The 19463-nt window shown below is 43.6% G+C and overlaps 1 protein-coding gene across 1 annotated transcript; it reads left to right on the top strand.

Annotated features, from left to right (window-relative positions):
- Positions 1 to 1048: 1048 nt before the first annotated feature.
- T265_12939 (hypothetical protein) lies at positions 1049 to 1948 on the top strand (the record flags this gene model as incomplete). The annotated part of the gene is made up of 1 exon (XM_009166373.1): positions 1049 to 1948. A coding segment is annotated over one exon (900 nt), but the record flags the coding sequence as incomplete, so codon positions are not given.
- Positions 1949 to 19463: the final 17515 nt, after the last annotated feature.

Raw genomic sequence — 19463 nt, 5'->3', positions numbered from 1 at the left:
AGGAGACTCCGAGATTTTGTATAGCAGAGGGCAATAGTTCACCATCAAAGTTTATTACAGTCACTATTCCAGCTGACTTTATTCAGAGAATTTCTTCACGTTTAGTTTGCCAACACGCCTTCATATTCATGGGTTGCATCATCGCCAGCTGCTTGCTTTCGATTTACCATTAGATTTACGTGTTACATCCCGGTTTAATTAGTGGCATATCTCAATGTATACATAGCGTGCGGTCAGATACATACGTCAGAAGGGACCTTTTGTTGCAAGCATGTACGACTCATACAGTACTGCTACTATTTTCTTCCAGCCATTCAGTTCCAACCTGAAAAACATATTCCAACTGCCAAATGGATGTATCGGGAAGCGGATTCCACAACTTTGAACGTGAACATGTAACTAGAAAAACCTACCCTCAGAACAAAGTGTAGCATAAGAATTATTGTTCTAGGTCGTTATTCTGAGTACAACTCCCCTGCTCCAGAAAAACATACTTACCTTTCCAAAATCTATAGCAAAATCGGATGTCGCTTATACCTGGCCAGTCCCCTCAGACGCCAGTAGGTGTATAAAGTGACGGCTAACTTGGTAAACAGTTTTCCGAGTTTATTTCAGTCCATTTTCATCAAGTTTAGCCTGCAAATCAGACAACAAAAGGCACATTTAGTATTTCTTGAAGATAATCAAACATTGCACAGCGGTGTCGCACCAAAATTACTTTTTCGAAGCAGTTTAAGCGTTCGTTCAAAGATTGAGTAAAACTGCCAACATTTTTGCCTGTCATCAGAGATAGGTACTAAACAACGTCAGATGCCTATTGGACGACCGTGTACCACAGCTGTCTGGTTGCAATCACATGATCCCCAGCCACGCTTTACAGCAGTTATCAAACTGGCACTCAGTCCACGAACTAAGGATGGGCCAATTGGATTCAAATGATTGGCACAATGAGCAATGTTCGCCATACGAAGCATCATTGATCGGTGACCTAGACCAAAGAGAGTATATTTTTTGTCCCATTTGCGCGCGCGACAAAAAATACTCTGGTATGTCCACTGCGTCTCAAGACAGTACCACCGTGGAAAGCATGTTCCTCAACAACTCAGAGGATATTGCTGCATGGCTTTCGTTTGAAAATTCGTCGGATACAGATCGTCCACTTGGTATGGTTGATGGTGTGTTCGAGACATCTACTCCGAAGAATTCCCGCTTGGAAATAATTTCCGAACTGATTCACTTGCTGGAGAAGCTGGACCTGGCGGGGCACACAAATGCAGCATCACCCGAATCGTATGAGTCGTCGAACTTGGACTCCTGCTACTACTCACATGAACTGGAACCAAACACACAATTTAGTTCGAAACACAGTACATCGGCATATCAAGATTTACGAGGCGAGCGTTATGGTGGCTACGATAACAGAAATACTTTCAGAACAGGACGTATCTGGCATGGCCGTCCTCAGCCTGGTTACGACCGTCCACGATTGTGTCAGATACCCTACAAAACCGAGCTTTGTCGACGCTACTTGGCCAGTGCTGGCAGAGAGTGCGCATACGGAAGCCGATGCCGCTTCGCACATGGACTCGGGGAACTGCGTCTCTTTCCTTATCACCCAAGACACAAGACAGAACTATGCCGTGGGTTTCATGAAGGTGGACGCTGTATATATGGCAAACGTTGCATATTCATTCACAACGAAAGCAAAGAGAAGCTGGCGGCGATTCGGTCACTCAATCGACTATTGCAAACGTACGCACACACCCACCCGTACCGTTACGATGTTCATTTCACAGAGCTGTTAGAATTCGGGCTCATGCTATCAAAAACTTCTGCAGAAGACTCGCCTTCAGGCTCCACCACGGAGCTCCCATCAGGTGAGTCACAGCGGGCAGAAGACGTTCTCTCTTCACCTATTATGCACTTACTCAAGCTATCCTTACTTGATTGATCCAGTTTTTAGGAAGATAGCAACTTTTCTTTCTTCAAACTGTTCTCTTGTATTTTGCCAGTAGCCTTTTTGATAACCATAAAATTTAACTGAGGTGCACAATTATGTTAACCTGCAGAATTTTGTGGTGTTAGTGCAACACACATTTATGCTTGCCAGTTTATATCTCAACTCCTATATGATCACTTTCACTGTCATATAATAAGATGAATCATTTTATTGATTAAACGCTACTTCTACTACATAAACACCACTTTGGTAATGGAGTAGAAATTAAGGAAGGTTTTTCGTCTCAGTATCCTCCGACAGCTTAACCCTTCTTTAGTGGCCTCTTGGGGATCTGACCAAAAGGGATCGCTTCAGAGAAGTGAATTTTGTAGGGAACGTCGAAACCCAGTTATTCTCCGCCTTTTTAAATACAAAGCTTCACCTAACCGGCTCTAATAGGCTCCTTATCCTTCCTTCCGAAAACGCAAAATCACTTCACATTTGTTCCTTGAGGTTTGGCTTTCAATTGGAGGCTTTAAGAACAACTTATTTCTTAACAAGAATCATGTGAAATACCCCAGTGGTAGGAGTGTTCTTCAAAAAAGATCGGTCTCAAGTAAACTGACACTAGGGTTAAAAACAAAATTGTTTTCCTCTAACTGGTTACGGGTCACATTTGATGCTCGTCATATACATGGTGCACAACTGCGTGTAGTAGTTGTGGAGACCACCTGTTGTTGGTCTCAAGTTCTTCTCTGGTAAACCTCTTTGCGCGATCTTTAGACAGGCAAAAATTGACCACATTTCTTTGCTGTTGGAGATGCATCTAAAAAGATTGATTGGAAGTGTGCCTTTCATAAGTTCCACCAATCATATGAAAAGGTGCACTTTTCTACTGATATTTTCTCCAAGGGGCACTTTAAGGGACCAGCAAAAAGATCTTATTCGCCGGTCTCTCTTTTGAGAAGAGACTTAATGTTGGAGTGCACTTTGACAGACCACAACTTGTAAGTAGCGACTACCCTTGGGGGTGTATTGCACCTAGAAAAAGTAAAAGAGCCCTTGGACTTCACGTCCGAAACTGTATGGCTTCATTATGGCCCATAAGATACACGTCCCATTCTCCGAAATACAGCTTGTGTAAAACCGCGTAAAGATATATTGAAGCTCAAAGGTTTCCTAACCTCTGTTCAGTCATTTTCCTGCTGCCTCAGGTAAATTTAGTTCTGTGAGATACAAACACATCTAGCCGGTTTGTTTATGGTCTCGTCAAAACCAAACTTAACGGTTCAGCTGAGACACCATTCTGGTGCCTGGCTGCCATGCCACTTGAAAGAAACACGAAGTCTGAGTTACTGCTAGAATGTCCAAGCCCAGACAGGAGCCCTCGGGAATCAGGGGTTGGGGCCAAGCCATGGACCTCTTGGCTAGTAAACCCGCAACTGAACCACTGAGCTCACGGACCAGTCAGACCTGAGTACAGTACTGATCCTTTTCATCACTGACAGCAGCAGCAGTATCGGTGGCAAACACCGTTGGTCAGATGCCACAGAGCATGGTAGTAAAAACTGAGAAACAAGATACTTCGGAAAAGGGATGGCAGAACTAATTCTAACGAATAGACTATTCGTGACCTACTCACCTTTCCATATTAGTGTGTCACTGCCGAATTTTGAAGTGCATACTTTCGTGTGTATTCGGACAGTTGGTAGGGCGACCAGTCTGTCTACTGGAACAAGTTGGGCTGTTTCTTGTGAGTGTTCTTTGTTTTGTTGGGGACTAGTGTATACTTTTCTTGAAGGTAGAAATCTAGAGCACCGACCTACATGGTTTTTCACAGGAGTGGGTTGGCCCCTATTGGAAGGTTTCCTTGCAATGCATGCCAAAGTATTTGGTTACTTCTAACTCCAACTCTGGTGCGCATTAAGTAACTTGCAAGCATTATTTCCCAACCGAAGCGTATGATAATAAACCTGGACGCTTGGTCCTTAAATGTGTATATGCGCAAACCTACAGCATCACAAGAAGACAAGCGATAAATGTTTTACGTCAACCATGGTACTAGACTACAGAGATGGTCAAGCAAACTTAGAGCCGGTCGGACCTCCAGGTAAATCATGTCGCCATTGAACTCTCGTTGTATTCGAACAAAAAGCTTGCGAGTTCTTGATCTGTCTGTTTGTTGTGGCTATCTTTCAGCTTTCCTCTCTTAAGTTAGTACCACCAGACTACGTTCCCATGTTCACCTACGCGCAAATGGGAGGCAAGATGATAGGGTGATGAAATGCTATGTATAGTTGATGAGACTACATTTTTCGACTAAGGTACAAGCGGTTTCTTAGCTCTGCTCTATTGCATGTTACCAACGTTACCAACGTCCGGAATATTGACCGCCTGAGAACGTCAACATCCCCGAAGAAAAGGAATGAAGAAATTGTTATCCTCGGAGGAAGAGCAAACATCTCACGACTGAACCGAGTGAGATTCCACCACAGATCAGTTGACTTGTAAAATAGCACTCAGTCCGTGGAGTACTCTTTGAACCATGCTAACGCTAAACTTGTGATGCTCTCAGCAGGTGAGTCTATTGATCAAATCTCAAAGATTCAGGTAACTAACAGCTATGTAAAGTTGGGATAGTTTGATACTCATGTCGTTCCCAGAGGCCACCGCTTGGGTCCAAGACTTCATTACAGGTAAAAGTTTCGTTAGCAACGACCTCTCGAACTGAGCGCCGTACTGCTCACCTTGTAGAAGCTGATTTTGTGACAGTAAAGCCAATAGCTGGTCGACAGGCAGAAAGTAGTGATATTGAGTCTCATGTGTGGTTCGTCTGTAGCAACTCTTAAAAAACCACCACTGGTGGTCCACTCAGAGCGGGCAACTGTGCCGTATCCAGTGGTTCAGTATCCCAGTTAATGTTAGCCAACTTGAAAATATCCAGCTAAGTTCAAGGCAAACAGGTTTCAACGACAGGCTTCCAGTGGAACCCTAGATGATGTTACAAGTATTCTGCGCTACAGTGACGGACTACGCTCAGATACTGAGTTTCATTGACATAAAACGGGTATAAAACAGGTAGCTGGTGAATTTTGTGCACTAAATCCCAAATTAGATAGGTCGATTTGAATAGATTCGGAAGCATTTGTAAACTCTATATACAGTTTGTGCGAAACGCAAAACCCTCGTACTGAAATCTGTGAATTTCGGCAACTGAAATATCAGCTCAACGCTGCTTCGGTGGATGACTTAACCTTTGCTGACGACTGGATCACGATTTCACATCAATTTGGTTTCGACAGCAGACTTAAGCGAGTCCAGCCTTATCTCTCGTTTATGGTGTTCTGCGTCAACTGAATTGCCTACACCAGGCCATCGCATGTGTCAGTCGGTATGATATTGGATATATCACAATACATTGTATAGACGGGATACTATACACATAAGTTTGCTGAAATCTCTCCAACAGCCTACGACTATTGTCACGAACATCATAAACGACATTCACTTGGATTCAATCGGGTTTCCCGTCGAAAGCAAATCGGTTTGTAAATGAGTGTAGTTCTCGAATTACCTTCAATCAGGACATAAGTTGGGCGGAATCTGGGGGCCTGTACCTAGTTAATAAGTCACAAGAAGGACTGCCGAATAGTTTCCAGCTACGTTAGGATAAATATGTTCCATCAAGATTCCATTGGTTTTTTTCTTTTTTAATAACCCGTTCACACCCTGTTACTTTTTTCCCATTTTTAGTTAATAAACCATTGTTATTTTTGAATATCGTACTTCATAACTCTTCTGGGAATACGGAATATATGGCATTTACACCTTCTGTGGCAGTATGGGATTTTGAAACTTTATCCGATTTTTCGTCATGAGATTGAGGTCGGTCTGTTCGATAATGTCCGGGAGAGCCGAACAGCTGTTTCATTCTTATGGAAAAATATCAGCGATGCGCAACTTAAAAAACCAGTGGAAGATTCGAATCCTTGTAGTTGAAAACCAAACTGTTCGGTCACGAACGATTTTCGCCGGTCAGAGAGAATGCTATCTAAAGAATACAGTAGTAGGTACAATAACTACGGGAAATCAGTCCTTATGCCATTGTGTTACGTTTGATTGACGTAACCTGGAATTTGTCTGACAGGCCAGCGATTGTGGATTTAGTGTCACTCACCGCTAATGCACGTGTTTCACATCACGTGGTCATCTGTTGGCTAGCCCCCACGAGCGATGACTTGTCTAGTGGTGAGGCGGGTTGGTTTAGGAACGTTTCTCACCCGAAGAGGACGGTAAATTTAGAGATTATAATCATCCGTTGAGAGAGCTCAACAATATGTACAAGAAACCCCAAGTCTTTGGGGAATAGTCCTCTGGAGCTTTCCCTCCACACATCGAAATTTCCCATTTCATTCTCTGGAAAGTTCGAGCTGCTATAATTGCTTGGGTTGAGTCATGCACATTGATCTCTATGTTTTCGAGGATGCCGTACTAGTCCTGAAGAACTTGTAAAAGGGTCCAGATTTACAAATGCATCAGGATTCATTATTCGAAGAACGCATTATTGGGTTAGTTTGGTACAGTAGAATAAATATGATGCGGCCAAAATACCGAAAATATGCAGTATTCTGTCAAATAATGTTCTAGAACTTCCACTATACAGGCCCTGGATTCTCTATGGTGTGAGTGAAAGGAAACGATTGGACCAGAGGGATGGCCAGGCATCCGAAAAAAGTGAACAATGGTCATTCCGATATACTTCAACTTCGAGGACATGCTTTTGTGGGATGCCAAAGTGTTTCTCTGACGGAGTGTTCTCTACAGATATGTGAGCGTGTGATTCACTTATTCTCACTCAAGTATGAGAGTCGTTGCAAACTAATAAGCATGTTAATTTAACCTAGTCATTGAGTCTTCTCCGTATGCCAGTCAACCGATTTTCTGGAAGGGCTGTTTTTGCACAACCACGAGAAGGGTAGAATTGAGTCGGGGGAGGTCATACAGTGTATTGGCAGCCAAGTATGAAAGTAACTACCGGCAAACTCAGCTGTGTTGGTCATTATCGTCTTCCTGGATGGGTACCCCGAGACGGGATACACCAATCGTTAGAGACACCGTCAGTCGCACCCTCGGTGGCACTCGTGCTCCTACGCTATTTCCTTCAACGCACAGCTTCCCTCCCAATATCTCCATTTGCAACTCTATTGACAAACCTGTATTTACGCATCAATTATATCAGCTACGGCCTCCAGTTCTAAGCTATGTACCCCACCTCCCCAAAACATCGGTGGCAGCTATAACCACTGGGTGACAAATACGCTGTCCTTACAGCTGATAATGATGAGTCATTGGGGTTCAAGGTTATCAGTTGTTGCCATCAAGATCAGCATAGAGTTGAAATTTCCGTGACTCCCAACAAAACTGAAACGCGAAACATAAAATGAGATTATTTACAAGGCGGCCAAAATATAACAGTTTTGATTAGAAATTCAACTTACTCAACATTCTTAAACCTTCGTCCTAAGCCAACTTTAGTATGCACTACAGTTGTGTCACACCTTGAAAAAACCGTATTGTTCACCAGTCCCCGGTCAAACTGCCGAGCAAGCCAAACTACCTCTAGACAAGAACAGCCAACTAATATCGCGGGACGACGAATTCACAGAGCTCGCGGCATCAAACACTTAACCTGATAGCATTTTCATTGCGTTATTTCTCTTCAGTGTGAAATCAAACATCCTGAAAGACTGAAAGTCACCTTCTTTATATGGAGAGGGCTTTTCTCAAGGGACATCGCGATGGAAAAGATGCTGTGCAGCGAGGATTTTTCCGCACTAAGGGTCTTTTTTCTCTTCCCGGCGATGGAGTCTTTGTTTGGGCGTCGCAGTGCAGTGTTTCCATGTTCCACCGTGTCAGTAAAACAGTGGTCGGTCATGGATGAAAAGCACTTTCGCAACTTCTATTGTAAAGGTCTTCACAAAGCGATCAATTGTGATCAATCAGAGAGTGGCTGTTTTTGAAAGAATGCATATTTGCTGGAGGTCAGTTTTCCAAGTTTATGAAGTTACAAGTATACGGTTAATTGGGCTTGACTAACAGTGGTCTCACAAAGTATATTTTACCTCACTGCATAAGATAATCGGCAACCCGACCTTGCACTGATGACGCCTTCACGATTAGTGGCACGAAGTTTGCATGCAAACTGCGAAGCATGGCGAACAGGTCAGTAGCCACAACCAGTCAAGGACATATGTTTTGATAAACCGGTTTCACTGGGCTACAATCCGTCTTTATGAACCAAAAAAAACAATCGAGAACTTCACCAGTATGTATAACACAGCACATTCATGCAGCTGTTTTCGACAGAATATTGCCGAATTAATATGCACCACTAACAAAAACATTAAAATCTGCTAACACTAGCTGAAACTTTGTTGTGCTGACATGTATTTTAGGTGCACGGTATTCAGCAAGCACCTTCCAGTCGCGGATTTCACTTGCTTTCGAGTGTTTGGACGAGAATCACTTCATCAATGGTTGTCCCACCACAGTTTGCGCCTTACTGACCAAAGTCGCTCTCCGTCCAAAGTGCACGTTTCCAAAGATCAGCTACCATAATAAAAACTGATTTCAGGGTACCAGCGATCTGGGATAAGAATAACAGTAATACTGAAAATAACAGTAAAGTGATGGATACTATTCTTCCACATTGAGAGCAGTCAGTTTGGCGTTGAGAAGGCTGGTGAACGACAAAAAGCGTCGCGGTGCTGCATTTTTCTGGATTCTACTAGATTATTGCTATGTGCTTTTAGTAAGCTTCCGGGAATGTTGTGTAGTGACTGTCAGCTGTTCAAAGAGAACTGATGCCAATACGACTATTCACCAGCATTCCCAGTATTCTCACGTAACCGACGGTATCATCATTTGCTTTGGAAAGTAAATCAGTACGTTTAGTTCCAAAGTCAAATCTCTACCGTGCTTTGAAACTATCCTATGTATTCTGGCACAAATAACTGCATATCTCTTTTATTATGAACTGGACGAATTGCACAACAAAAGCTACATTTCTCCAAGAATCACCTTCAATTAGCAACAGTCTGAAGTTTTATTCGCCAATTACAAGATGCAAACTCTACTATGCTATTAGTGAACGCACAGCTCACCCTTTATTGTTGCCTAACTTGCCGAGTTTCGAGCACCGACGGTCATTTTTGTGATAATTGTGCTTCATTCGAGCCAGTCATATGTTCCTAAACCAGTTACCTCCACATGCAACAAAGAACTCAACAGTTCTGAAACCGGGAAGAATACAGGATACTCAGGTAGCGTAGATGGTCGTTGGCTTTTTCGCTGAGCTGGGCAATTTGGTTGCAAACGTTTCATCACCAATCGAGGTGACATCATCAGTGCGGTGGGTTAGTGGTTGTGCACAACCACTAACCCACCGCTACGCACAACTACGCACTGATGATGTCACCTCGATTGGTGATGAAACGTTTGCGACCAAATTGCCCAGCTCAGCGAACAAGCCAACGACAGGATACTCCGTGTAGTGGGTAGCGGATCTTTTACATAATTCATAGCCATACCGCACGGGTGATTACGTAGCCAAAAAACTAGCAAATCAAACTGGCAGAAGATAATTTTGGGAGTTTACAAACTTCCTGCGTCTTTTGTGGAAGACTTTTGTTGAACTTTTTCACCGAAATCCCATGGTCATTCATAATATTTTTCGATTCATCAAGTCAACCACAATGGTCTGCCCTAAGGGACTGTTCATCCTGAGGCTGACCACTTCATAGTGTTACCTGTAAAATGAATTGTAATCTGATGTTGAGAAAACTCAAAACTTAGTGTCCAATCCATTTGGTTATTGATACACTCGGTTAAGGGATATTTGGAGATTGTGTGGTGGTCAACGTTATTTGACAAATTTTTCTCCAGTAGTTGGAACTCTTTCGATGCATGACCTTGGAACAACCAAGCATTCCGAGAAGTTTTTCGATGGGCGTTATTGATTCAGCGGCTGACCATCGCTTTTATCACGTGCTTTGTTTCTCCGGGTCAAACCCAAAGGACAGGTTCATATTTGGTCAGTCTGACAGCCAACTACGCTCAAAGTCAAATCATGTGAAACACCACTTACTGAGATCAGTCTTTAAAAAGCACAGTGACATCCGCATAGTAAAATGGACATTTATCAGCCCAGAATGAAAATCAACGCACAATAATATTTTCACACTCTCCCCCAATCGTTTTGATTCTACATACATCTAGCGTCCATGACAGTACACCTGGACAATCCAAGTAGGCAAAGTAGACCAGAAGTGGACTATAAGTTCCGCTTAATTAGAAACCTCTTCCAATCAGTCTGTGTAGCCACTTGTTATTTGACGAGGCAATTAAGTTCCAACGTTCCCTGAATGCATGAGCTCGAATTGTGTGGACGAATGACAGTTGTCTCAGCTCTTACCAGATAATGCAATCGAACGGACCTCAGCGAGTAGATGACTGATTGATAGAATTACCCGGATAGAGTGAGGTGGGGATATCCCTAGGACACCACACGTATGAACAGGGATGATTTCGTCCTGTAAGTGAAGTCAATCTATGTTGAAAAGCCGAGAAGCACTGTACAGCTGTTTCATCCTTATTGGGAATCATCAGCAGTGCGCATCTCACGAAACTCCGGAGAGTCTCGAACCCGCAACCTCCCGACTTGTAGTTTGAACACTTAACCATTCGTCCAGGAGTGGCTGATCAGCAGTGTGATTAACTCGCACTTAGACAGAATATAGCGCCGCTCATCCTTCAATCACGGGATCCACATCACGCGGTCACGTGTTGACTGGCTCCTCGAGCAACGACTTCTCATATAGAAGTTTCACTCATCGGGGATGATTTTTTTCGAAAGGTATCCTCAATCCTGAATGAATAAATGAAAATTAAAAATCATACAGACAAGCGAAAAGAAGGCAGACAAGGACCATAACTTTGAGTATTCTGAAGTAAATTAATGATGCCAACACGTCTACAGGTTAGATCTTACAACAGTAAACTCTTAGGTCCCGAGAATTGCAGGCAACCTAAAACCCACAAACTAAACTGTCTCGTCGAACTCATTTTTGATAGTTTCAGACCCTTGTATCACAGCAAAGCCAGATAATTTCCGGAATTTCCTGAGACATTCTTTAGTGAGATTTGTCACTATCTTCGCAAACACTAAAAAGAGGAAGTCACTACTGGCGAAAAACACCTTTTTCGTTCGTCAGTGTCAGTGTCGTAGAATTCATTTGTGGTCAAGCACTATCTACATGAGCATCCCAACCAGCTCAGATATAAAACACTCAAGGTGCAGTTTCACTTGAGCGAAAGGTGTCATTCACAGTGTGTTGATGTTGTATCTGGCTATCAACCAGGTATGTTACTTACTGATGACTGTGGTAAACGCCTAGAAACCTAGCAGAACCATTCATATGGAAAAGGGGTTCATTTTTGCAGCGAATTCTAGATAATGCATCGGCCGGGTTGTCTAGTCGGACTGTTTTTAAAGCACACGCTGATTGCACCCTAAATAACCGAGCCAGCCATGATCGAAATTAGATCTTTTTTGTCACTCTTGTTTTTGAGTGAGATCTGGCTGTAAGCCATCTGGCTCAACAGCTGCATCACACATGCGTTAGACCCTTAATGCGCGGTTTATAACTGATCAGCAGATGCACCCACAAGTCAGTTCTGCAAGGTAATAAGGGGAGGTAAACCGTTCGGACCTTGTAAGCCGATCGAGGACATCTATTTCAGGGACAGTAGCCATTCACTGGACCAATACACTTCATGTTGCTACCAGGAGAGTTGCGTTCGGACTACGCTTCCAAGCCCTCAGCTACACAGTGAACCCCATTCTATTCTGGTGAGCGGCTACAGTCGGTGTGACTGTAATTTTCTCATACAAAAAATTCTAAGCACTAAAAAGCTTTCGTAGAGCACTGATACCTTACAATCTGTTTGCGCAACTATTGCAACTTTCAGTCCAAGGAGAGCCGGAAGAAGACGGAGAAAAACCCATGGGTTAAATCCGGTCGCTTATACTAAAACGGTCAGCGAAAAATGATAGTTTTGGTGGGAAAGATCACAAAAATACAGGATATTTCAAAATCAAGGTTCTTTTCAAAATACGCACTTGTCACTTGTAGTCAAATGTAGCCATATCAATCCATTGGAACTTTGGTAACTGGCGGCAGTACAACCTTATTGGCATTGCAGCACATAGTTGGAATACAGAAAGATAAAGTTTAAAGAATGCAGCCCGTTTTGCGCTTATTCCGGATTGTTACCGATTGTTCCTCACATACTACGGGGCTGAAATGCTTTTTAGGATCTCAGTCATAGCATAGTAAGTTCACAGTAATGGAGAGTCACTGGTGTTTTTTCCTTCACCATAAGTATGCCTTGTTTCAAAAATTAAGGTTATTTGAAGATCTGGGGCTGCTCACCTTCAAGTGTAGCAACGGACATCCTGCGAAGTACGGAATTCCACACGAGAACACTTGGAATCTCAAGTCTATTCAGCGAAAGAGGATTTTCCAATCAGCTGGAAAAAGTTTGGAACCGATTGAGAAGTCATCGTTTCAGAAGAGCTTGGAAAACAAAGCAACTCCCGGCTGTTTACCAAGCCCTTCTGAAAAGAGGATTTTTCTCCATTGTTTTGATATTGTTCACCTGCGCGGCATATATTGAGTCAGGCATCGACACATTTCGAGGTGAGCTCGGCGTTCAAATGCAGCCACAGTCGCATGACAGTGAGGGCTTCCTAGAGCTTGTCCTCCACTGGTTTTGGTATCGCACGGCTCACTTTTATCAACGTTCTTGGATTCCGTAGGTTTTAGTTGTGGACGACATCCAAAGTACAGTAAAAACCCTCAAGAAGAGTCCAATTTAGGGATATTTCTGGACAGTTCATGTGCATATGATGAGAATATCCACTAGAATGAATGAATCCCTAGTGATCCTAAGTGCCTACCTCCCAAAAAGGGCACTGTGTTGATAAGTGGTGGGTCTGTTTTGCTTTATATCCCCCGTCATTCATTTCGATACTTAAATATGCCGTTGAATGGCTTCGCGTTGCTAGCGCGCTTGTGCAAGGCGTCTTGACAAAAAATTTGAGAACGCGAGTCACTGGATGAATAACAATCACTCACTAAGCCAATACACTTTCTCTCTGGCATCTGCTGACAAGACGTCATGTCTGGAATTGTTTCTGCTTCCGGTCGTCAGTTGAACTAAAAAAGGACAGCTGTAGTTACGTGTCCGTGTGTCAACAGATTAGAAATGACCTACCGGATCATACCCTGGGATTCGTCTCAATGTGATTTCTGTAAGCGGAGGCATTCGTATAAGGCATAAACTAAACAGATTTCCTAGTTTCAAAGACCTATTGAGTAGAGCATCCACAGGGCGATAACGCTAGTCGAAGCACAACCACTCCTTAAAATCGGGAGCAACGACCGTATTGGTACGAAGGGGCACCATTCTCAGCCCGAAGAATTGTCACCCACGCAGAAATTAAACCTAGAAAAAGCTCTGTACTATCTCACGAGGGCAAGCTAATTGAATGAAAATAAATGTATGATCAACAAGGGATGGTGCGCAACCATTGCGGATTGATAAAATTCAGATTGATTGGGGTTAGGAAGTGTGGAATCAGTCACTTTCCGGGAAATAAACCTCCGTATGATACAAAGATATTTTCAACAAGTGAGTGTAAACTAGGAAACCTGAACACGGAGACCCACAGATGATTCCCCCGTACCTATGCTGGGAACCAGGGTAATTTGTGAGTCACTTTTGCGGATGAAGGCATCGGAGCAAGGACATGAAGGGCCCGATACGTTGATTTCACAGCTATTACTGACTTATTCGTAAAACCAATATTCCTTTATGGCAGTCACCGTCAACTGTCATGTGACAAACCCGGTGAAATGCTCGCCGACAGAATCGGCTACCCAGGATGGAGGCTGTCATCCATTTAACAAGTTGTTTCAACTGGCTGTCCGTACAAAACGAACGAAACCAATGTTTTTGAGGGGCTTTATGCACAGACAAGTCTTCCACTGAAAGAAACAGTGGACGTTCCGAAGAACACCTCTAACACGATTTTGAGCTACCAGGACATGGACAAAGCAACGGATGAGACGCACGTCTGTCTGTTGCTGTGTTACAATCTAATTTTAGTTGGCTGTGCAAGCCAAACTTTTCCTCCCAGTCAACAGCCAACCTAGAGGTCAAAGATTGACATATGTCAGTCGAGATCATTTTCCGACACTTCTTGAATTGTAGCACTCCTCCACACCTTGTTGAAGCGTCCCTGTTCAGCTGCCGGGACGACTTTATAGGATTAGAATTACAGAAACTATGCTTCGAAATTCGGATATTACTGGGTGTATATAGCAAGTCTTTCTTGAACGATGTAATCTTCCAACCTGGCGTCACAAACGCCACTCAGAGACAAAAGCCTGGTACGGATCACTACGTAGACAAATTTGATTATTTCATAGCTGTCTGGGTTGAAAAACTCTCCAACAAGGATCAAGATCATGACGAGTGAACAATGAACTGTGCACAGAAATTCACCAGAAAGTGTTAAAAAGTGAAGGAAACTAACGTCGTCAAACACCGAGCAAGTTTTGAACCCGCCTTATCAGGTTATCAACTATTCAGGCGCATGCATTTTGAATCCATACTGTTAGCAGTCAAATTCATCATACCCATCTTCTAATTGTTCAGTCAATTAGTGGTTGCTTTGCGAATTCCTGAATTAATTAACTTATGCATTCCTGGTCACCCTTCGGTCATGTAGGTTAAAAAGAACCATCAAGTTCGTAACCCCTCCAATCAGGCTAATTAGACTCCATAAGGATACAGAAATGACCGGAATAGACAGATGAAGAGCGTGTATGTAACGCGTGTCCCGACAGACTCTAGATTTGTGGAAATCCATGGCGACATAGACCATTAGTCTCCGGAGTGACATTCCTGTGGCATGTCGATTAGCCAATGGTAAAAGAGAATGCATCAGAAGATACCAACGGCGTTTTCATGCCTCGTTCTCGATGAGAAATTCTTTTATTTACAACAACCCGTCCACGGCTAACCATTTCTTCTTTCGCCAACATTTCCACTTGTATTACTTCCTCCTCTTCCACCCCAGGAGTCTCCTTCAGGGCCCCCGTGACCTACTAACTCCATTGTGTTTTTTTAATCAATATATGCATCATTATTGCCATAACCGCTATTCATGTTAATCGTGGTAGCTCCTTCAATCAAGGAAACGCTCTGTTGTTCTGCATTCGAATCCTATAGTAACATCCCACCCTAAATAAACTGCAAGCTATTTCGGTTGCATTGTCTCACTGCATTTTTCAAGCGTTCTAACAAGTATCTCAAGGGTTTCATTCCCAAATCCTTTCCTAACCCTCAATGTTTTTTCCAGTTTACACTGTCATTTGACCCCGGTCACAAGTTCCGGTCAAACCGCTGTAGGGATGAGAAAACTCATACTTCACCCTGGAAGTCAATTTAAGATCCAAAGCCGATAAACTCGGTGCAACAATCCTGATCCTCTAGTTCCCGATGCGCTTATAGTCGAACCCAAAACCTTCCGGAATGAGGGATTTACTGCACGTGGTTGTGGGGTTTGTAAAATTCACATTCACATCACTCTCATTTGAGAAGTACTCCTTTTGTCGTGGCGCAATTATTCTGTTGAATTCATACCACAAAGAGGGAGAGCATTGAAATCAAGTTGCACTCTAAGTTGAGCTTGTCAGCAGTGCATAGAATTGACCATGACGGGGGTTGAACTCCGGAAATCTGACATGCGGGGCGAACTTGTCACCACTACTCCATCAGCACACACTGGACTTGAGTTACCACGCTTGAACAGGCGATTGTATTCATACTTGAGCGATGACATGCAACAAACGCAGTCAATGGTAACTCGATTCGAACTAAAATGCGAGCTACGACAATAGTTCCGAACCTTTTGCGCAGCAGGTTAGTGAAAGTTATCATTTTGGTTTTCGTAGAGAAGTACTATTTCCCATCTTGGAATGCATCTATATTATTAGTTGCTTGTGCACCATTCAGATTAGATCGTGTCAACCTAAAAATTCAGTTGAAGGCAATCAAGGAGAAAAAAGCGTGGTCAAGTACCTAACACCTTTTACTGAATTGAGCGTGACCCCTTAACAGTGTGAAGATACAAACCAGTGTCCCGTTTTCTCTGGATAGCTACATAGTGACGCTCGGTATCACGTGTTTTTATTTCATGCCTCAGAAATATTGAGATGCCCCTGATGAATAAGCGCAAACGACCGTACATCATGATTGGTTATTTTTATGAACAGGATTGGCTCCACAAGTGGATGAATGCGAGCCAAAACTTTTCAACACAGTGAACACAGTGATATACAGTGTCTTCATACATTGGACAGTATTCTACAATCTTGCCAGGTCTCCTGGAAAAAAACATGGGTTGTACACACCAAACCCCCATCTGTAAAGAACTTCCCCTTCCAGTTAGCAAATGGGGCAAACTAGTCCACTCATTCCTCGAATCTTTGGGAGAAATATGGTTGGCCACCTCGGAGAAGCTAGCGCTTCTGTCTGATCCAAATGCTTACTCAGAAACTTTGGGAATCAAATGGCTCAGCTGATGCAGATGCTGCTGGAACCAGCGTTGATTGTCGACCATCTAACAGAGAGTCACTGCATGTGTTGGAAAGGATAAAGCAATACCGACCGACGTGCTATTTCTTGAGTTCAAGGTAGCTACGTGATTGAGGTGCGGACTTCCAGAGCGGGAAGTCCGTGGTTCGAACCCAAACCCAGCATCTCGACTGCTCCCGTCTAGGCTTGGGCAACCCACCGGTATCTCAGCCATCGTGCTTCATTCGTGCGGTACGGCAACTAGCCATGTGGTAAATGTCAAGCCTGATGAAGGATGTAGGCACTATCTTAATCAAAGTATAAAGTCTTCGATTGATTGGGCAAATTTTTCTCAACTTTTTACCCCAACTTCATCGTTGTATCACAGTCAAGCACTAACTATTACTTCAAGCGCACTATATGCAAACATAACTATGGGGAGTTACTGGTAGTGAAGTTTTGTCTGGTCACTACGGTTTGTGGGAGCCACAAGAAGGAACTGCCAGGTCACCAATGGCAACATAAATTGCAATTATCTGCTTATCTGACGAGTAATCGAAGGTGTCTGACTAGGTACGTCGTAGGTACTATACTCCCTGTCGACTGCAATTTTGAAAGAGAAACGAGTTCGGCCCTACTGGAAAGTTGATCGCATCAGGTAGGAGGAACATCTATATTTTGTGTGGGAAACAAACCCGATGGCTTAATGTCTAGGCTTGACCTAAGCTGAATGAGAAAGGCACCATCTTAACAATTACTTTCTAATACTACTCATTCGCACGTGAGTAGGCGGAAAAACGTCTGCTCTTGCACCTCACTTGTCAATCCGAGCACCGCTTCCATTGAGGCAGGACCCTCAGCGATCCGAAGATATAAAATGGGAAATATATCAACGTACGAATTCGGCCAGAAGATTACCGGCATGTACGCGTTTAGTGGAGTTCGTCTCACCTAATGTATCCAGTTGGAACCAACATCAATCGGAATAAACAAGCGACCGTGGAGGAAAAACGCTTTCGTGTACTGCTTGTTGGAAGACGAAATGGACTGGCTACATTCATACGTCATGTTGACTTGGCTTAGTGCAGCAGTCGACGATATCATGCCTGAAAAGCCCACTCAGTATCCGCCCGTCATTTTACAGCCTTGAATATGGATTGGGGCATCAGCGCGGTCCAAAGTAATCACTAATTTTTTGTCACACAGGAAAGTCACAAGCGGTTATACTGTTTGCCATTTGCTTATTACTCGTCTGCGTACTGAATCGGTGCGAACGGCAAGTACAAACGAGCTCGTGATGACTTTTCCACGGTGTACTCAGTCGACGACTGTCACAAGCGATCCGTTCGGTGCACTTTGAAGCTTTCTGTTCATACAAAGTGGAATTGTGAATCATTTATAAAGTTCAGGGAGGAATACAGTGGAGATCCGGACTGCGTCTTCATCCATCGTTCCGGCCACTCAGAAGGAAAAGTAGGAGTTAACGAAACCTAATTACTCCAGAAGTTAGCACATCCTTCAGGATATTCGGTTGCATCGAGGTAAAGGTTGCATGGATTATTACAAGAGGAAAATCACATCTGTGTTTGTATGTTCAGGGCTGATACAGAAAGTGTTCGTCCCTGTGTGGTTGGAAAACTTACGGTCTTTGTGGTGTTACTCTTATTCATCAGGTTACAATGTTCGCCAAAAGGGGCATTTCGTGGATAATAATGATTGAGGATTGGTACCATCGTTCTTGTCACACTCATTAAGCAATATTGTGCTAGATTCCGCTCACTACTTGAATGACACTCTCCTTTGTGATCGTCTATTCAGTTGTTGCCTTGAGCAACAAAGTTGCAAAAGAAATGTCGCAATTTACATCCTCTGGGCCCACCGACCAAAGTCAGCAGCTGCAAGAAGATGGTCCTGGAAACGCTCTCTTTGACTGGTGCCACCCGATGGGAATCACCAAACTTTGTACGTCGTCAAGATCACGCACGCCTACAACGTCTACAGCTTTGAAGAGATTGTAAACTCAACAATTTCAGCTGCCATGACGATCAAGATTGGAGGCAGCTTAGAGCACCTTCGCATACGGCTTGCAAAAGTTTCGTCACCATTCGAGGAGACATCGTCAGTACGCTGTTGGTACAAGTGCCAAAACCCCACAGAACGGGCTAAAAATTAACGAACCCTTCTGAGCTTCCAATAGTTCGCGATATTGCTTCCGACACCAGCTGATCGAAATCATAGCAGAGTGCATGTGCGTGCACACATCCCAGTAGACGGCTTGCAATTCGTCACCATTCGAGGAGACATCGTCAGTACGCTGTTGGTACAAGTGCCAAAACCCCACAGAACGGGCTAAAAATTAACGAACCCTTCTGAGCTTCCAATAGTTCGCGATATTGCTTCCGACACCAGCTGATCGAAATCATAGCAGAGTGCATGTGCGTGCACACATCCCAGTAGAATGTCAACGGAAGAGCACTTTTCAGCCGGAAATTTCAACCGTACAGGGAACCAAATTCGACATGGCCCTGTTATTAGCTACGAATCGAGGTGACTACACCAGGAAAACGGGATCGGAGTTCTTTCTTGGATGAGGAGTAACCAAATGGTGGCAAGAGATCTGACCGCAAATTACTCCATGAAAACGGTCCGAATAATGTACAGAAGGCCTCTGTCAGTGACTATTCACCAGAAAGCTGTGGCTGTGAGCTGTAGCTACACATTCCGCGTTCGAACGTCTTTCCGAACACTGTTCAGTCAGATACACAAACAGATGGATCAAACAGCTCTGTTGACTACCTCTGTAAAACATTTGATACGC

The sequence above is a fragment of the Opisthorchis viverrini genome, assembly GCF_000715545.1.
Source record: "Opisthorchis viverrini unplaced genomic scaffold opera_v5_25, whole genome shotgun sequence".
Taxonomy (NCBI): Eukaryota; Metazoa; Platyhelminthes; class Trematoda; order Opisthorchiida; family Opisthorchiidae; genus Opisthorchis; species Opisthorchis viverrini.
This window is presented reverse-complemented; position numbering and strand designations above follow the sequence as displayed.